The 17,572-nt window shown below is 52.5% G+C and overlaps 3 protein-coding genes across 3 annotated transcripts; all 3 read right to left on the bottom strand.

The window, feature by feature from the left end:
• Positions 1 to 1,565: 1,565 nt before the first annotated feature.
• On the bottom strand, positions 1,566 to 8,178 carry B0T23DRAFT_429075 (uncharacterized protein; the record flags this gene model as incomplete). The annotated part of the gene is made up of 7 exons (XM_062840166.1): positions 1,566 to 2,213; positions 2,289 to 3,739; positions 3,795 to 4,493; positions 4,555 to 4,805; positions 4,867 to 6,299; positions 7,139 to 7,154; positions 7,232 to 8,178. The coding sequence occupies 7 exons, from the start codon at positions 8,176 to 8,178 to the stop codon at positions 1,566 to 1,568; spliced, it is 5,445 nt and encodes a 1,814-aa protein (XP_062693305.1).
• A 4,092-nt stretch (positions 8,179 to 12,270) lies between these two features.
• Positions 12,271 to 13,726, bottom strand: B0T23DRAFT_429076 (uncharacterized protein; the record flags this gene model as incomplete). Its single annotated transcript, XM_062840167.1, has 4 exons — positions 12,271 to 12,503; positions 12,569 to 12,591; positions 12,868 to 13,519; positions 13,621 to 13,726. 4 exons carry the CDS (start codon positions 13,724 to 13,726, stop codon positions 12,271 to 12,273), a joined length of 1,014 nt encoding a protein of 337 aa, XP_062693306.1.
• Positions 13,727 to 14,501: 775 nt separating this feature from the next.
• Positions 14,502 to 17,343, bottom strand: B0T23DRAFT_380652 (putative translation release factor erf3). The gene is made up of 3 exons (XM_062837222.1): positions 16,684 to 17,343; positions 14,836 to 16,619; positions 14,502 to 14,780 (listed from the first exon to the last, which is right to left on the bottom strand). Exons 1-3 carry the CDS (start codon positions 17,024 to 17,026, stop codon positions 14,724 to 14,726), a joined length of 2,184 nt encoding a protein of 727 aa, XP_062693307.1. The 5' UTR covers positions 17,027 to 17,343; the 3' UTR covers positions 14,502 to 14,723.
• Positions 17,344 to 17,572: the final 229 nt, after the last annotated feature.

The raw sequence follows: 17,572 nt of genomic DNA on the forward strand, positions 1-17,572 counted from the left end.
GTGATATGTGGTACTTACTGTAGTCTTAGTATGTTACTATGTCTGAGTACTATCCACAAAGTGTTACTCAGAATCGAAGCTGCACTTGTTAGAGCGAGGAGTGGACGCCGAAAGTGTGGTGATGCCTGTGTCGGTGACGATAGTAACGATTTGTTGGTCGAAAACGGTCGAAGCTTGTGTAGTGGCCTTGTGGGAGTTTGCATCGTGACCACACTTTCATCGAGTCAACTTATCGGCCTCCTCGTATACCCGCCTCTTTCACAACCTTGGGATATCTCATCTTGCTTTTCGTGCCTAGGTCGAGATGCATTCACCACGTGCAGGATCCAGTTTCGGATAGATACCCTACCCCTTGACCAAACAAGGCAAGCAGGTAAAGCACGTAAAGCAGGTAAGCTAAAACCTAAACTTTGGAAAAGAAAAGCAGGGTAGGCACATACAGCCAAGCGCAACGATACCTACCGCAAAGACTCGGGGCATAGTTTTTCAACTTCCAGGGAAATCAGGCATAATCAGACATACATATGCCCGATTATGTGGATTTTATGCCTTCAGAAAAGAGTGGGGGAGACGTGTTACTATCCCAAAGCACTGTAAATCAGATTCCTCTAGAGCTCTGCCTTTTCCCACCTATTTTTTTAAGGGAGTTGGAGGGTGGGGATATTCAGAATTACCATCGTGCATAGAAATCTTGGTGGGCATAAATATTGCAGTGTGCTTGCAGACCCTGCTTGATTTCCCTGGAAGTTGAAAAGCTATGCCCCGAATCTTTGCGGTAGGTAGGTATCGTTGCGCTTGGCTGTATGTGCCTACCTAATGTGGTCATCGAGAAGACAAGAAGAGAAACTTTCAATCAAAAACAAAAGTTCCGGGGAAAGTATGCTCAGTGCCTCAAGAAAGAAAGTCGCCGAAATCAGTGACATCATGCCCCAGCCAAAGTGGCTTGTATGTACGTCTACCTCCATGATCAAAATAATGACCCAAAGTGGGGATAGGAAGCTGGGGCGTTACAGTAAACACAAGTGTCTAGACTCTGGTTGCTCGCAAGAGTAAGAATCACGAGAGGCAATGAGCGCGCGTAGATGGGATAGTTGATGTGACATGGAAATTCCGTTCGAAACGGAATGGCGAGAGAAGTATTAGAGATTGAGAGGGAATTCGACTTGAGAAACGAAAGCTCGAACTCAACACCTGACAGGATTGTATGTAGTATGTAGGTTGCTAGCAAGAAACAGGTACGACACTCTGCTTCTTCTTCTTCTTCTTGTTTCCCCATCAGGGTACCAAAAATCACCAACTCACTACCAGCCCCAAACATATCAAGGAACATAATCGCTTCCAATCAATTCATATTTACTCTAGCAATAACCGCCCTATCTACCGCTGGGGAATATCCATACTCATCTCCGCATGCTTCATGCTTCTTTTACCTATGCTACCACGCCCCGATTGTATCGTGACCTTGCTGCAACCCAATCCTGTGATCAGGGGAGGACAAACCTCTTATGACCCGCTTTATATTTCTCCTTAACTCTCCCAGCTTTCCTTGCGTTTTTCCAGCCCTTCTAAGGCGCTAAAGCAGGAGTAGAGCCCTGATCATCTTGCTTCTCCTGTTTCCCCTCCTCACCACCACCACCACCACCACCACCACCACCGACAGCGCAAGAACCTTCTTCCTCCTCTTGCTTCCGCTGTTTCTCAGCAGCCAGAGTTGAAGAAGAACCTGTTACGACAGAAGGAGCAGCAGCAGCTTCCTCGATAGCGGGAGGCGAATCTTCATCCTTTTGCTTCTCTTCTTTTTCCTCGCCACCAATAGCAGCAGCAGCAGCAGCAAGGGGGGAGGAGGAACTGACAGCAGGAGAAGACACTTCCTTGACAACAGGAGAAGACACTTCTTTGATAGTAGAAGAATCATCCTCCTCGACGGCTGGAGGAGAAACGTACTGGACAACAGGAGAGCCTTCGTCGCGACGAGAGCCTTCGAAAAGATCTTGCTCGAAATCAGGAGCATAAGGTTCAGGCGCAAAAAGCTCCTGCTGCTGCCTCCGCATTTCATCATCGTCAGATTCCTCGCTGACGAAAGGGGGAGGAGGAGACAGATGATCAGCAGGAAAATAACTATAACCACTGCCAACAGCAGCACGAGAAGTGTGGGCTTCCTCCTCTAGCTTCTGCCCCTTCTTTTGCTCCTCAAGTTCCTCACCAACAGGTTCCTCGCCAACAGCAGGAGAAGAACCATTCTACTCTTGCTTCCCCTGTTCCCCACCAGCACCACCATTACCACCAACATCATTACTAGCCGCCGCCGCAGCAGCAGCAGCAGCAGCCGCTGCCTCCCGCTCCGCAAGTAGCACCTGCGGCCTATACGGTATAAATCCCCTCGTCTCAGGCGGTCCAGGCGGGAATTTAGCAGGAATAAACGCCGATCCCCCAATCATACTCGTAGGCGCCATATCATTCGGTCCACCCCAATACGCGCCATCCGTACCATAACCACCGTATCCACCACCCATTGTTCCTGCTGCTGTTGTGATTCCCGTGCCAACAGCACCAGCACCAAAATTATCAAGGCTAGTAGCCGGGCTTGGCTTGACAACACCAGCAACGGTAAACGGTCCTCCGAGACCGATGGGCTTCCTGACGGGGGTGGACGGCATACTACTGCTCGCGCTCGCGCTTCCCATGCCGCCGGTGGCGGAGAGGGCGCCACCGCCGGTTGTTGTTGTTGATGAATTGGAGATTTCAAAGCTTCCCTCGGTCGTCCCGGGTGCAGGCACGGGAGGAGTGCCGACGCGGTGTACGGCTCCGAAACCAGCGTCCTTTGCTGCACCGGTGGAGATACGTGGCGGCTTGAAGTTGAGTGTTTTGCCCTTTTTGTAAAGCGCTTCCAAGACATCGTGGAAGCTCCCGTCGGCCATGAACTCTTCGTACTTTCTGTACAACTTCAGCGCCGTCTGGGCGTCTTCGATAGAGTCGTGGGTGTTCTGCTGGATGTCTTCCTTGAGCAAATACCAAGCCAAGAAAGCAAGCGAAATCTTGCGCTGAGAAGGCGGCTTCATGAAGATGATAGACGTATCGATAACCTGATTTCTAGGCACTTGGATATTGATGACGCGAAAATCTTGGCTGAGGCCGTGACCGAGGAACTTGCAACCCAGGTTAACGAGGACCCAGAGTTTTTTGTAGGCAGTTTTGGGCGAGACGAGGTTGCGCTGGGAGTTGATGGGATCCAAATCGGTGGGTGTAATACCGGACCACTCGGTGAGATAGTCAACAATGGTTTCCTTGATGTGGATGTAATCATCGATGAAGGCAACGCCTTCTCTGGAGCCTTGGCCGCGGACAACCGAGGCACGCGCGATAGCGTGCGAGATGGGTCGAATGGTTTTGGATTTCCCGTCTTCGTCGATATGGATCTCTCTCTCCTTAAGTCGAATAAATTCCGTATCAATTGCGATGACAGTTTCGGGACCGGGAATTTCTGTCTCTCGGTCGAGTAGTTCGTATGTCTTGAGGGCATGTGGGTTGTTATCCCTGAAGAGGACGGAGGTGTCCAGACGTGTCTTCCAGTCCATGTTGAAGCGATGGTTGGCCGCCTTGACCTGGAACATGACGACAACCGGCATCTTCCAAGCAGCGTTGAAGGTAAGTGCCTCAACCTTGGAAATGCCCCGTACCGAGAAGTCGTTGAACAAATGCCAGCGATCCTGGTCTTTGCTCTCTGGCTCCGCGCGCCCAACTATACATGATATCAGCATCCACCTTCACCTCATCCAAATAATAAATATACGTACCATTAACAGTAGCCACCAAATGACTCTTCTGTGGTGACTTGGTCTCAACGTTAACCACCGTACCCACCAACGAGTATACTGTGATATTATGTATCCCCCTGTTGAGATGCAACTTGAGGTCATCCCCTTCATAGCAGTAAACATGGCCTTGGTCAACTATGATACCAATCTCCTCCGGCAGCCATCCAGGGGTAGACCACAACTTGCGGTGCTCGGCAGTGGTGATCTCTGTGCAGAGCGCCAAAACAGCCGGGATGTTGAAGATGATCTTGCGCTGGTCAAGGTTTTGGTAGCGCTGACATTTGGTACAATAACCCTTGTTCACAGCCTCGTTCTCGAGTCCAGCCTTGAGCACTTGCGAGAAAGTGATGCGTTGTGCCTTCATTCCGCGAATGTTTGGTTTCGCTGCTGGGTAGCAGAGCTTGTTGACGAATGTCGTTGCTGTCCTTGGGCTGACATGTTGACAGTGCATACACTTGATCTGATACCTCGCGTCGGTCTCTAGAAGTCTCTTGACTAAATCAAGAGAATTCGGAGGCTGGTTCAGCTTGAACAGAGTCCTTTCGAGTTCGGTAGAAATCGGAGGAGTGCCCTTGTAGTCCTGGCTGATCTTGTCGAAAAGGAACATGGTGAGGTTCTTGACCAGAGTGCTTGGGTTCTTGTCTTTGGCGATATCCTCGAGGACACCACTAACGGAAGCTGCTGATAGGTTAGCTGCGCACTGTATATACCCCATTATACCCAACAATCAATCACTCACCGTTACTAGTATGATTAAGAGCCCTGAGCATGTTAGTAGCATGGCAAGAAGGCCCTTCACCTTTCTGCAGCATGTCAAAAACATAACCCAGCTCGCACAGCAGACACGGATCAGCTAGACAGGCCGTAGCAGCGTGCTGAAGGGCCATGTTTCGCAACAGGGGGGTGTAGTGCATGACCTGCAGTAGGGAATTGGCATAGGAGTTTGTTATGTTATTCTCCAAGCCAGGGTATGGGGTGTTGTTGAAGAAACTAATGACCATGTCAGTACGCTACCCCCGAACAAGGAATCAAAAATCCTATCTGCACTTACCCAAAGTCAAAGTCATCCACACCGAACTTGCTATACTTAATCTCACATATCCTGTATTCAGGCGGCGCCTCCGGCCTCAGACTCCAATGATCGTTGTTCGGAGGCATCATCGCCGATTCGGTAGTAGCAAGAGCGTTGTCTTCTGAACCCGTCTGTGACTCGCGCGCCTTTTCACTCAAGAACTTGGGTGCTCGTATTGTGTTGGAAGTCTTCATAGTCGACCGGGTATCTATGTACTGGTTTCTCTGCAAGCCCGTCTTGTTGGGACCAATGTATCCCCAGTCGGTCTTGGTAAGAGTGCTCAAGATGTTCGGATCGATCTGCTGCGGAGGAGCGCCCACGTCGGAGATGATATCCGGCGGCAAGGCTGAGAACAGCTGTTCTCGGTAATAAGGCAAGCCGATGCGGCTCAGGGGTAGTTCCTCCAACATGTCTGGATCTGGCGGCAACAACGACGGCTGGGGAGGGTCCGGCAACCTGGGCGGGATTCCTATCTCGGTAAACTGGATCTTGTTGGGCGACCCCCAGATGTAGGTGTTGTGCTTGTTATCCGCAAGTGCTTTTCCTTCTCCGGTTCTCGACACGTCGAAATGCAGCACCACGCCCTGAGGCTGCGTGTAGCAGACCTGGCTGTTGCTTGGATTCAACAGATCCGTCACGTGGATTTGGCCCGCCTGGTTGACGACAATGGCCGTTGTCAACATCCTCGGGTGCATCCTCACGTGAGCGGCCAGCGGCGCAAAGGGAACTGGGTTCATAGCACTCATGTTCTTCAGGTCAAACACCTTGACGTAAGGGTCGAGTATGGCCGGGGTGTTGTGTGTCTGCCTGTGTGAGCCACCGCATGTGACAATAAAGTCGTTGGACGTGTCCAGATCGTTGATGAAAGCCCCGTGGGCCTGCCATTGTTTCTTGATAGTAAAAGTAATGGGGTCCAATATGTTGACGGTGCCCTTGTTTGTTGCCGCGCAGATGTACCGGCTCATCTTGAGGAAGGAGTACTGATCTTGTGTTGGGAGCTCCTTGACGACCTCGCCCTTGTTGACGTCAATGACCAACATCTTGTTCTGCCAGCCGGCCACGAGGATCTCGGAGGTCCCCTTGCTAGTGAAGGACATGGCACGCAGATCCTGCATGGACTCATGGCGGATACTCCAGATGGGCACGCCACTACGTGCTGCCATGTAGACGCTCCGGCTTCCGAGGAAGATGACGCCCTTGTCGACGAAGAGGAATTGGCGGAGGGGACCGTCGGTTTCGGGGTGTATTCGGAAGGCAGTGAATCGCTTGAGCTCGCGGCCGATGAAGGAGCCGGCAAAGCCCTTTTGGGTGCCGATCCATAGCAGCTCATCTTGGTTATCAAAGGCTATTGTCGACGCGGGTCCGGCATGGTAGTCTGGATGGATTGGCGACGGGTAGGCAACACAGCCCAGCTGAGAGACAAGAGCATGGTTAGTTAGCCAGAGAGGCTTTGTCGAGGACCTTGAGGGAGGGAAGGGTGGAAGCTACTTGCCTGGGTCCAATCCCGAGAATCCATGACCGTCTAGTATGTCATCTTTGGTGGAGAGGAATACTGCTTGGAAGCAAATACCGTTCCCACAGTTTAAGAACTGCAGACTGGGTTGGAGATATTGTAGAAGATAGACTAGAGTTGGTGAATGGGAGAAGAGCGAAGCCAATGCTTTGTCCGACTCCAAGATCCCCGCCAAAGATGTACGTACCTCTCTGCCTAGGTCTATGTACCAGGAACCGTCCGGGTCTGGGCCGCAGGGCAGCTTCGAGGGGGCCCCGCTACCCAGCAACACTGCCATCCCTTGCATTTCCACACATAACCCTGACCCTGAACTGCTACGGCACCCTCCACAAAAGCTGCTAACAATTTACCCCAAAACCTCCAAACAAAACTTGGGCAGGTGGGAAACTCACGACGCCAAACATTTGTCTCACGACATAATCAAGACATTGAACAGTATATATCATTTTCGATAACAAAGGGATGGTAATGTAACAAGTTGTCTAGCAAGCAAGACTAACAGAAAAGGTATACTACACCAGACAACCAAAACGAAAATGCCATCCTATAACGTAGACTAGTCAGGAAGACGGCATGAACCAGTAAACCGAGATAATTCCAAGCAGCAGTGTCAATTTCTCCAAAACGCCCCAACTGTTATTCTATGCAATTCCGCACTGGCATCATCACCATCTCATAATCACTATCTCATCCGTCACCACCAACCTACTTGGTCAACCAGCCCAAGTAATCAGCAACAAGCAGCGTCACCATGCTACAAAATCATCGTCAGCTCAAATCCATTCATCAAGTCACACATCACCAAAAGACTCGGGGACAGGAATCACTCACGCATGCGGCGCAATGCGCACATAATACGTTCCAAAACCCCGATAAAACCTAAACACGCCTTCCTGCTTCGCCACTTTAGCAAAGCAATCCACCATACCATTATATGGTAACTTTCCATCCGGGCCCCTCGTCTGCTTCTGCAGTCTCGTCTTGACAAAGTCAAACGGCAAGCTAAAGAACGAGGCAAAGAAGCCGGCAATAGCACTGGCACTGAGTGTCTGCACCTTGCTCGACCACTGCGTCCTGGCCTTCAGCTGCGCTTTCGCCTCCGAGAAGAAGGCCAGCTGACCAAAGTTGAGCGCCATGGCGCGCACCACCGTGGGGGCGGCACCGGCCCAGAGCGCCGCGACGCCCTCGTTTCGCGCAATGCCGCCGAGGGCGTCAATGACCGACTTGTAGTTCTTGCGCTCCGCCACGGGCTTGAGGCCGTCGCTTTGCATGCGGATGAGGGCGAGATCGGCCGGGTTGCCGATCATGGCGGCGAGACCACCGGCCGCGAGACCGGCCGAGGCCCGCTCCTTGAAGCCTACCGACTGGCCCTTCTCCTTGGCCCGCGCCGAGAGCCGGCTCATGAAGGTGTCGAAGCAGCCGATGCGGGCCGTCGTGTACACGGCTTGTCGGAGGAGACCGGCCGAGAGGCCAGTGTAAAGGTCCATGGCCTTGCCACTGGCGATAATATCGCGCGTGACGCCGAGGGGGGTCGGCTTGGGACCGCCGGCCTTGCCCTCGCCGGCCAGCTGGATACGCACCTTGATCATGTCGATGGGCTGGATGACTGTTGTGGCCACCATGCCGCTGAGACCACCATTGATGAAGGGGAGCGCTGCCCGGACGGCCGGAGTGTGGAGAAAGTCGGTGGCGGCAGTGACCGTCTCGGCCGTGGCGTTCTTAGCGGTGTCAACGACATCTGATGTGGCGGCCTGGGCCGATTGCTTGACAGTGGACATGGTTCTTGGAATTTGAGGCGTATGGATGAACTTGTTGACAAGATTATAGACCGACTGAAGAACAGTGGGAAGACACCGACAAGATACACGTGTGTATGTGTTGTCCGGGGTCTCTCTTATACGTTTGTTGATGAGCCAGCAAGTCCTAGCGGGTACTGCAGGCTTAAAGCCATGTTAGCCCCAAGTCATCTCTTTTTATATGGAGTCTCTTCTGCAGAAATATCTCGATCTGGCAACTTGGATGATTGCTCCAGCAACGACATCAAGATCCCATCGGACTTGAACCGAACCAACGCAAAGGGAAAGAAAAAGAAACGGGATAAGCAGAGTAAGCCGTCATCTATGCCGTCAGCCTCTGCCCTGTCTGGGTTCCTCCAGGGAGGGCTCTAGTGGTGGCGGCCATCCTAGACGGCCGTGACAGAAGAGAAATCATACGGGATACCCGATCGGGAAAAGGAGGAGCTTTTCGAGACCTGTTGGGAAAACCCAACCCAAGCCAGCCTCTGATATGATATCCCGCGTGGAGGTGGCACGGTGGTCATCGGGAAAGGTAGGGACTCGTTTCTTCTTTTGCATGCAGTACGAACGGTTTGGTGAGGTGGGGCCGGTCTGGTCAAGGAACACTTCCTCCATTCCACCATTCCACTTTGCGGCTGCGGCAAGGCTCGGGCTCAAGCGGGGAACGGGGAAGCCCGGGCCGGGGCAGCTGAAATGGGGGACTCCAGTCTGGGGATGTCATTGAGAGACGGCAAAAGCTGGGTGAGGCGGGTTTGCTATGAAAGCTTCTCCCAGAAACCAAACAAAACAGAAAAAAAAATCACCAGATAATCACAGGGATGCTCAAAGACGGATTATTATGGTTACTCAACCATGATCCATGGTCATCGCCAGGTTACAATTCTTGGTGGTCATGTGAAATGATGAGACGGCATCACACGCAATGGACTCGAACTTACTGCGGAATGGCAAGGCGGTCTCTTTTCGCAACTGTAGGGACACTCCCGGTAGCTTTCGTCTTGTGCGAATCGAAGCCGGCAACAAAATTTGGGACGAAAGAGGCAAAGCTTCGGATATCCTCGATGAAGGGCAATCAATGTCCCGTTTAGCTGAAGTTCGAGGTTTTTGTTGTTGCACTTCGAATCCGTATATTCCAGTGTCGTGCTGCAAGCTTATGAAGCCCTCGCGGTTGGATGTGTTTGCTGCCGAAATGTCAGAGCGGGGTCGCGTGCTCTGCTTTGCACGGTCAGTTTTAAGGACTGTGACCGACGGTCGAGTAGAAGCGGCGAATAGTCCTCCTAGGCAGCAATCCAAATACGACCGCAATGGGACTTGGTCGTCTGAGTGATTCCTTGAAGAAAAGCAACTGAATATTGTTTCAAGATGGATGGAATGGTTGCTGTTGAGTTTGGTGGTTTCTTTGTCGTCACTTGATGTCTGGTTTCGTCCTTCCTGTGTTGACTTGGCGTCCAAGTCGGAAACAAGAGATGCTTCTGATGAGAGAACAGCAAACAAAGGAAGGAAGAAGGGGAAGTTCCTGGGTCACGGCAAGTTGATATCGATGGCTCGGATTACAGATGCATCATCTGATGGGGAGAAGGGAATCGGCCATTTATTTATACAATAAGGTCAAGTCCGACTTGGCTTCATCCGGGTCGGTTGCTCCCATCGATACACCACAGTCGCGGCGGCTTATAAGTGGAGGAGGACCAATGGCTGGGCTGGACGGGGGAAAGGGAGGGGCAGAGGAAGTCTTGGAAGAGTGTGACCCCGGATCTTCAAGGGAGGAACTGAGGCACAACCGGGCTGGATGCTGGATGGAAGGAATGATTTGAAGAGCGAATGATGTAGGTTTCGGTTTTATTACCGACACGATCATGCACAACAGGAACCTGTCGGAACAGCAAACCAAGACGGGGTCGCAGCAACGACACCATTGCTTGTTCATGATACCTACCACAACGTTCCGACTGACAGTAGGCTGTTTGAGGTTGAAGCAACACGATTCAACTGAAATCCAGCCATGATACTTACAATGTCAAGTTGAAAGGCCATTAGCCATCAAGGTGCTATCTTCACAACCGCAGTTGCCCTCTCCCATTCCGCGCATGTTGACAATTATGGCTATCACATGTTCTCAGTAAGCCAGTACCAGTGCTAGGTCCTTTTATCCACATCAAACATTAACAACAGATACCCGTCTTCCATTTCAGCTGGCGACCAAAAGAAAGCAATATTGACATCAACATGTGCACTTGCTGATTGCACCTCTTGTCACTTCAAAGTCATAGCCTGATGCTGTACCTGTTATCCCCGGGCCGCCCAACTTTAGCACAAGGCACATCATTGGAGCCCACCTCAATCAATGCGGGGGAGATCGGAACCTGGGGGAGGGACCTCACGGACAGATGGAGAAACGTCAATCAGGAGAGAAAGGGGACATGATCGTCCACGCGGCTCTCGATAGGTGCGCCTCTATCTTTCCAACCGACCCGACCTTGATGTTGTCTCGGTTCGATAAGTGGACGGGAACGTCACCGGACTGGATGCTTGATGGCGGATTCGCGGGACCTCTGCTGTACAAGGAACTGAGTGAACCCTTGAACACTCAGCCCAGCCCAGCCCAGTCCAGCCTTTGATCCCCTGGATGGAAGCCCCACCCTTCCCCGTGTTAGTAGCAACACTCCCTCCACTGGAAACCTAACCCAAGAGAGAAACAGGGCATGCGCATCTCCCTTTCCATCTTGACGACCGCTTCACTTAACAATTTGTTACGACCTCCATCAACACCAAGGCTGGTACCTAGGTATCCATCCCCTCCTGCCCCCGGTTCACTGATCAATCGCGTGGAGATGACGTCAATGTCAATGCTGCCCGTCGGTGGCCCGCTACGTATGGAATGGAAGCGCCTGAATGGCACTTTTAGCGCCCCAGGCCCACACACGGGCAGTCTGACAGCGCAGCCGTTCGTAGCGTTGCGCTTGGTGGGTGTTAACGGGCAGGACCCATACATAGGTACCTAGCTCATAGCAACCCACGGCAACGGAGCAACCCGAACCTGGACCTAGGTAACTCTCAGCATCCGACCGACCAACAACCTGCCCGACTCTCCGCGTGATGGAATTGGCCATGTATGGTATTGTCCTTCTCACAACCCGTCATCAACTACTACTCACGTAGTGGACCATCCCCCGGGTCCAGAAACCCTCCCCCGAATCACCGCCAAGCACATCGTTCGAGACCCGGGTCACCGGTGGAACGATATCGGCTAATTCTGGGGATGGCCAGGGCCGGGGACGGGGAAAGCAAGGCCGACGTTGCCGGAGCTGGATCCGCTTTTCACCACTTCGTGAGACGACATGGAAGATGAAAGTCGACGGCATCGATACGCGTGTGGGATTGGATTCATCATGTGTTTATGGAGAGAGTCAAGAACCTATCGATACCTGAGTAGTATCTTTAACTTTCAGCATGTGTAAGTAGCTACCCAACAAATGAGTTTTGGCAAGGAAGATCTCGTTTCTGTCAGTGAGTACTAAACAAAACAAATCATTGACTATCTACACGTGGTTACGGTTATATCACAGATTGCCTCTACCAAACGGTGAGCACGTCGAGTGATGGGCGAGAAACAATGCTATCTAATCATCAATCCAGATAGCAACTAAAGAAGAAAAAGAGACAGAAAAAAAAACATGTCCTCCTCTGACGAAAAGACCCCAGTTTTAGTAACCAGAGATTCCTGGACATGGTGTTCTAAAAGCGTTCTTGGTGATATCAAGACTCGGGGCAGCCTAGGGACATGCCTCTTGTCTCATGGTTTTATATAGTACAGTCGAAGAAATCAGACTAGGAACGAGACATGATAGTCTCTCTGTCCTGCTAAGGATTGTTGACAGTTATCAATGTCAAATTCATTCATTTCAACAGTCAAATAATCCGGCATTCAACCATAAGCCTACGAAGAGTTAACAGGCTCTCATTCTCTAAACCCCCTTCATACCTCCGATTTTCCCTCACCTGTCCATATCTAATATCTCCTTCCCCAACAACACTCCACATCCTCGTACCCAGCACGATTATATCTTCTACTACTTAATACCCAGTACTAGGAAACGTAGTCAACCGTCCACCATCGACGACAATCACGTTTCCATTCAGGTACGCTCCGGCCCGCGAAGCCAGATAAAGGATTTGCCCAGCCATGTCAAACTCATCGCCCATGCGGCCGAGAGGGACCGTCTTCTTGTCGAGAGGGATGACGCCTCCGCCGGTCATGGAGCCGCCAGCGGCTTGGACGATGGGAGCGGCCATTTCGGAGGGGAAGACTTTGGACAAAGTTAGTTACCATGAAAAGATCGAAAAGGGGATAAGGGGGGTGGTGATAACTTACGGCCGGGGCAAATTACGTTGCAGCTGCGAGGAAGAGCAGGTTAGCAAGTATTCTTTGAAAAGCGGTAGAACCCCCATTGTGAGAGGGGATCCACGATAAGACAACAAACCAAGAAGCCTCCAGGAGTCGGGCTTAAAGGGACACTCGTCCCGAACCACATCCCTAGCTTTTCTCATTTGAAAGCCGCCAGTCTGTCCAACTTCTTTCACCTCTCTCTCTCTTCACCTTCATGACAATCCCCCTACTCCTTCATCAACCAAAACAGAAAGAAAGAAAAAAGAAAAAGAACTAAAACTCACCGAATCCCCCACCTAGGCAACAACACAGCCAACTGCTTCCCCACATGCGTCGCCGCAGCCTTACTCACTCCATAAGCCCACCCGCCCGGAGCCGCCTTATTGAGTGCCGCAATCGAACTCGTCACCACAATCTGACTAGCACTCTCCTTCCACACCATCTGTCCCTGTCCCTGTCCCTCCTGCTGCTGCTGCTGCGCCGCCAACGTATTCCCCTTCTCCAAAAGTTCCAAACACGCCATACTCGTATACCACACGCTGCCCACATTCACTCTAAACGTCTGCTCCCACTCCTTGTCAAAGTCCACCGCCAGAGCTTGTTTGCGAAACTCGGATAGACTCTTCGGTTGGCCAGTCTCTTTGTCAACGACAGAAACCTGCGGCCCGCCGACGCCGGCGTTGCAGACGAGCAGGTTTAGATAGCCGGTGTACGGGTCGGAACTGATGGAAGAGACAAGAGAGGAGAGGGAAGAAGGGGAGGTGACGTCGCATTCGAGGGGGACGACTACCGGTTCCTGGTTCTGGTTCTGGTTCTGGGGGAGAGAGGAGTTGATCTTGTCGGCGGCGGATTGCAGGACGGAAAGGCGGCGGCCGGCAATGTAGATACGTTTGGCGCCGGCGGAGGCGAGGGATTGAGTCATCATTAGGCCGATTCCTACATTGAGGGTGGCTTGTTAGTCGGGTTTCAAGCATCAGGGTGGGGGGGGGGGGGCAGAAGAGAGACGAGAAAGGAGGAAAGATGGAAGAGTGGCATACCGGAACCACCGCCTGTGATGAGAGCGACAAGACCCTTGACGGAGAAGAGGTTGCTCACGTCGATAGGGGGCACGGTGGCCGAGGAGGCTGCTACGGGGGCGGACATGGTGACTTTGTTGACAGATATCTTCTTCGAGTTGTGGAAGTTCGTGATATGGTGAGTAAGGGGAAGTGTTGGTCTTCCGTGGACTGGGTGAGTGAAGATGTTGGAAATCGAGTTACTGTTCGACTTATTAGTGACTCTTCTTCTCTAGACTGTGATTCAGACACTTTCAAAAGATGGATGGGAAAGTGAAGAAAAGCTGAGATGATCATATTTTAAGTTTTTACATCGGACCTGCTAGAAGCTCCGATTTGCCATGATGTCATGAGAAGAGTTTGGGAACTTACGTTCGTCGTGAACCTGTGAGTTCTTGAGAGTTCGTTTTTCTAATAAACTATCGCAACTTCGTCGGTTCAAAAGGTGTCTTTTATAACGATGAAATTACAAATCAAATATGTATGAAGGAAGCCCCGGTCGTTGTCATAGACTCACTCACCTTGCTCTTCCCCTCATACGCTCGGTAGCCTCCGGAGTGGACCCGCTCAATCGGCCCCTCCTCCTAGGCCCGTTCGGCATCTCCTTCCGACGGGAATAGCTCGTCATCGGCCCCGCTCTCCCCGCCTGTTCCTCGGGGAGTTTTTCAGTTGGGATGGTCGACTAGCGTCAGTTACAGCTTGGCTTTCTTGGGACATCAGTCCCCATTGAATGATCTTCAATGATCTGGGTCCCCGGGACGGGTATATCCGTATATCCTCCGGGTCCAAAGTAGACGTTTGGGCAAACGAAAGTCACCATCAAGTCAAGCAAAACGAACCTGGAGACATAAGTTACCCGGACTTCCCAAACGTAACAAAACTTTCTCATTCCAACTGGTATTTTGCTCTATCTCCCTAATGCTTCGTCTCGAAGAACGTAAACAGAATCATTGCTAAGGCTTTCCCCGCGCTCAAGCAAATAACCAATGTGAAGCCTAAGTACTTGATCCCTTTTACATCTCAGACTCGAGCAGTGCAGTTTCTTTGCTCGAATTCGCCGAAAACACCAATCTTCTCTTGACCATTTAAGCAGAGGTATCGGTGATGAGCTTGGTGATCTTGCCAATAGCAATGGTTTGACCCTACAAAGCGTGTTAGTCCAATTTCATATCAAGCAACAGACAAGAAGAAACATACCTGGTCACGGAGGGTGAAACGACCCATCTGGGGGTAGTCCTCGAACCGTTCAACGCAGACGGAGCCGGCACCACCGGTAACCTCGAGACGAGCAATGATGCTGTCGCCCTTCTTGGCGTGCGAAGGAGGAAGCTTGGACTTCCTGTTGGTGCCCTTTTGGAGCTTGTGGAGGAGAGCGGCGAAAGTAACCTCCTCGATAGCGGCGTGGACGTGGAGCACGCAGTTGAAACCGGCAGTCAGAATGCTCTTGAGGTCAAGAATACGGATCTGAGCCTCGAAAGCGGTGACGTTGTGGACAAGACGCTTGGGCGAGCAAAGGACGAAACCGGGCATGATTTCTTCTTCTTCGATGCCACGGAGACGGAGACGGACTTGCTCACCGCACTGAGCAACGGGAACCTCATCTTCCGTCTCGCCGTAGACGGCCGAGATTTCAACCGCCTGCTTGTTAGGCATCATGATCAAGCTCATACCCTTCTTGATCACACCGGCCTCGATCTTACCCTCAATCATGGTACCCATATCACGATACTTGCCAGAAACAGCCATCATGAAGGGGGCGTTGACCTTGCGCTCGAGAGAGCTCATGTTGTCGAGGTACTCAAGCAGCGAGGGGCCATCATACCAGGGGCAGAGATCCTTGGGCACGCGGTCCTTGATACCCATGGTCTGTTGGGCAGCGACGGGCATGAAGAAGACATCCGTCTTCAGGTTGTAACCAGTACCCTTCAAGAACTGGGCAAGCTTGGTGGTGCACTCCTTGTAGCGCTCCTCGGACCAGTTGACGGTAGGGTCGTCCATCTTGTTGATGACAACAACGAGCTTGTTGACACCCTGGGTCTTGGCCAACATGGCGTGCTCACGGGTCTGACCGCCCTTCTCGAAACCGGTCTCGTACTCACCCTTACGGGCGGAGATGACGAGGATACCGACATCGGCCTGGGAAGCACCACCAATCATGTTGGGGACATAGGTCTTGTGGCCGGGGGCATCGAGAATAGAGTACTTGCGCTTGCCGGTCTCGAAGAAACCACGACCAACCTCGACGGTCTTGCCCTTGGCACGCTCCTCGCTGGTCAAGTCAAGAGCCCACGAGAGGTACCAAGTCTCACGACCCATCTCCTTAGCCTCCCTCTTGTACTTGTCAAGTGTACGCTGGTCGACCATGCCGGTGACGTAGAGAATGGCACCACCGAGGGTAGACTTGCCGGCATCGACGTGACCGATGAAGATGATGTTCATGTGCTCCTTGCCGTAGATTTCCTTGAGGGTCTCTTCGTCAACATCGGCGGACTGAATATCCTTCTCGACAGCATCGACGTCGCGCGAAACCTTGTTGCCGGACTTAGCGGCCGAAGGGCTGGCACGGCCCGAAGAGGGAGCGGGCGAAGTCCTGCCGCTAGCAGCAGCAGACTCGGTCTTCTCAACAGCCTTGGTAGCAGTCACCTTGGCGGCAGCCTCAGCGGTACCCTCCTTCTTGGCAGCCTCCTTCTTGGGCACCTCCTTGGCGGGAGCAGTGCCAGAGATGGAGAGAACCTTGGCCGCGGGCTTGGGCGCATCACCACCGATGCTCAAAACCTTGGCGGGAGCATCGCCTCCGATGCTGAGAACCTTGACGGGAGCGGCAGCCGGCTTGGGGGCGTCGGCCTTTGGTTGCGCCTGGGCAGCGGGCTGCTCTGGCCTCTTGACGATCTGAGGGGCAGGCTTGGGCGCATCGCGGTTCTGCTGTTGCCTCTGCTGGTAGCCCTGGTTCTGCTGGTAGCCACCGTATTGTTGTTGCTGGCCTGTTATTCACGTCTATCAGCTACATTCTTCGATGAAAGACTAGATGAACAAGCGGCGGCCTACCGTAGCCCTGGTTATATCCCTGCTGACCGTAGACAGCGCCATAACCCTGCTGCTGCTGCTGCTGGTTGTTGTTGTACTGTCCGTAGCCCTGCTGGCCGTACTGGGGGTAGCCGCCGCCGCCATAGCCCTGCTGGGCGCCGCCGTAATATTGCTGCTGGTACTGAGGAGTGAAGCCGGGAGCGGCGAACTGGCCGGGAGTGAAGGAGGGGGCGTTGGGGGTGAAGGCAGCAGCCCCGGGGCGGAAGGTGCCGGCGTTAATGTTCATCTGTTGCTGGGCCTGGCGCGCCAGGCGCTCGTCCTGGTCGGCGGCCTCCTCCCAGTTGTTCTGAACGTTTCCAGACATGTTGGATAGGTAGCGGTCGCGTGTGATTCGCGGGAAGGTGCCGATAGAAAGTGTCTGGTTTCGGGGTCTCGCTCGTGGGCTGGAGAGTGGTGAGAATGAGGATGATGGTCAGCAAAGATGAGTTTCGACTCTGCCGGCTGGGTAGCGACGTGGGTGTGTATAAGGTAGTTTCCTAGCGAATCCTGAAGTCAGGAGATGGAGATGGATGATTTATACTGGAAGACAAAATAATGGTAAGCTAATGCGACCACAGACAGCCCTATATCAACTACTACCTCTATACACCGTACTTACCCTGACGACGACCTGTACTTGGTTGTAGTACTCTGAGTGACCAGTCCAGTCGGCGCGTCCAACTTCAGGTACGTAGCAAGCGAGCGAACAAGTCGAAGAGAGAGAGATTTGGATCAAGAAACCTAACGCTGGCAAGGGCTGTAGGGCCCCACCGTTGATTGGGGAGGGCGTGCAGTGGTGGCGGGGTACATGACAATTTTTTGTCCCGTTCAGTTGTCTACTGTGTGCGCTAGGACGGGATTGCCGCCACAC

Source organism: Neurospora hispaniola (assembly GCF_033458365.1).
Source record: "Neurospora hispaniola strain FGSC 10403 chromosome Unknown B0T23scaffold_4, whole genome shotgun sequence".
NCBI classification, from domain to species: Eukaryota; Fungi; Ascomycota; class Sordariomycetes; order Sordariales; family Sordariaceae; genus Neurospora; species Neurospora hispaniola.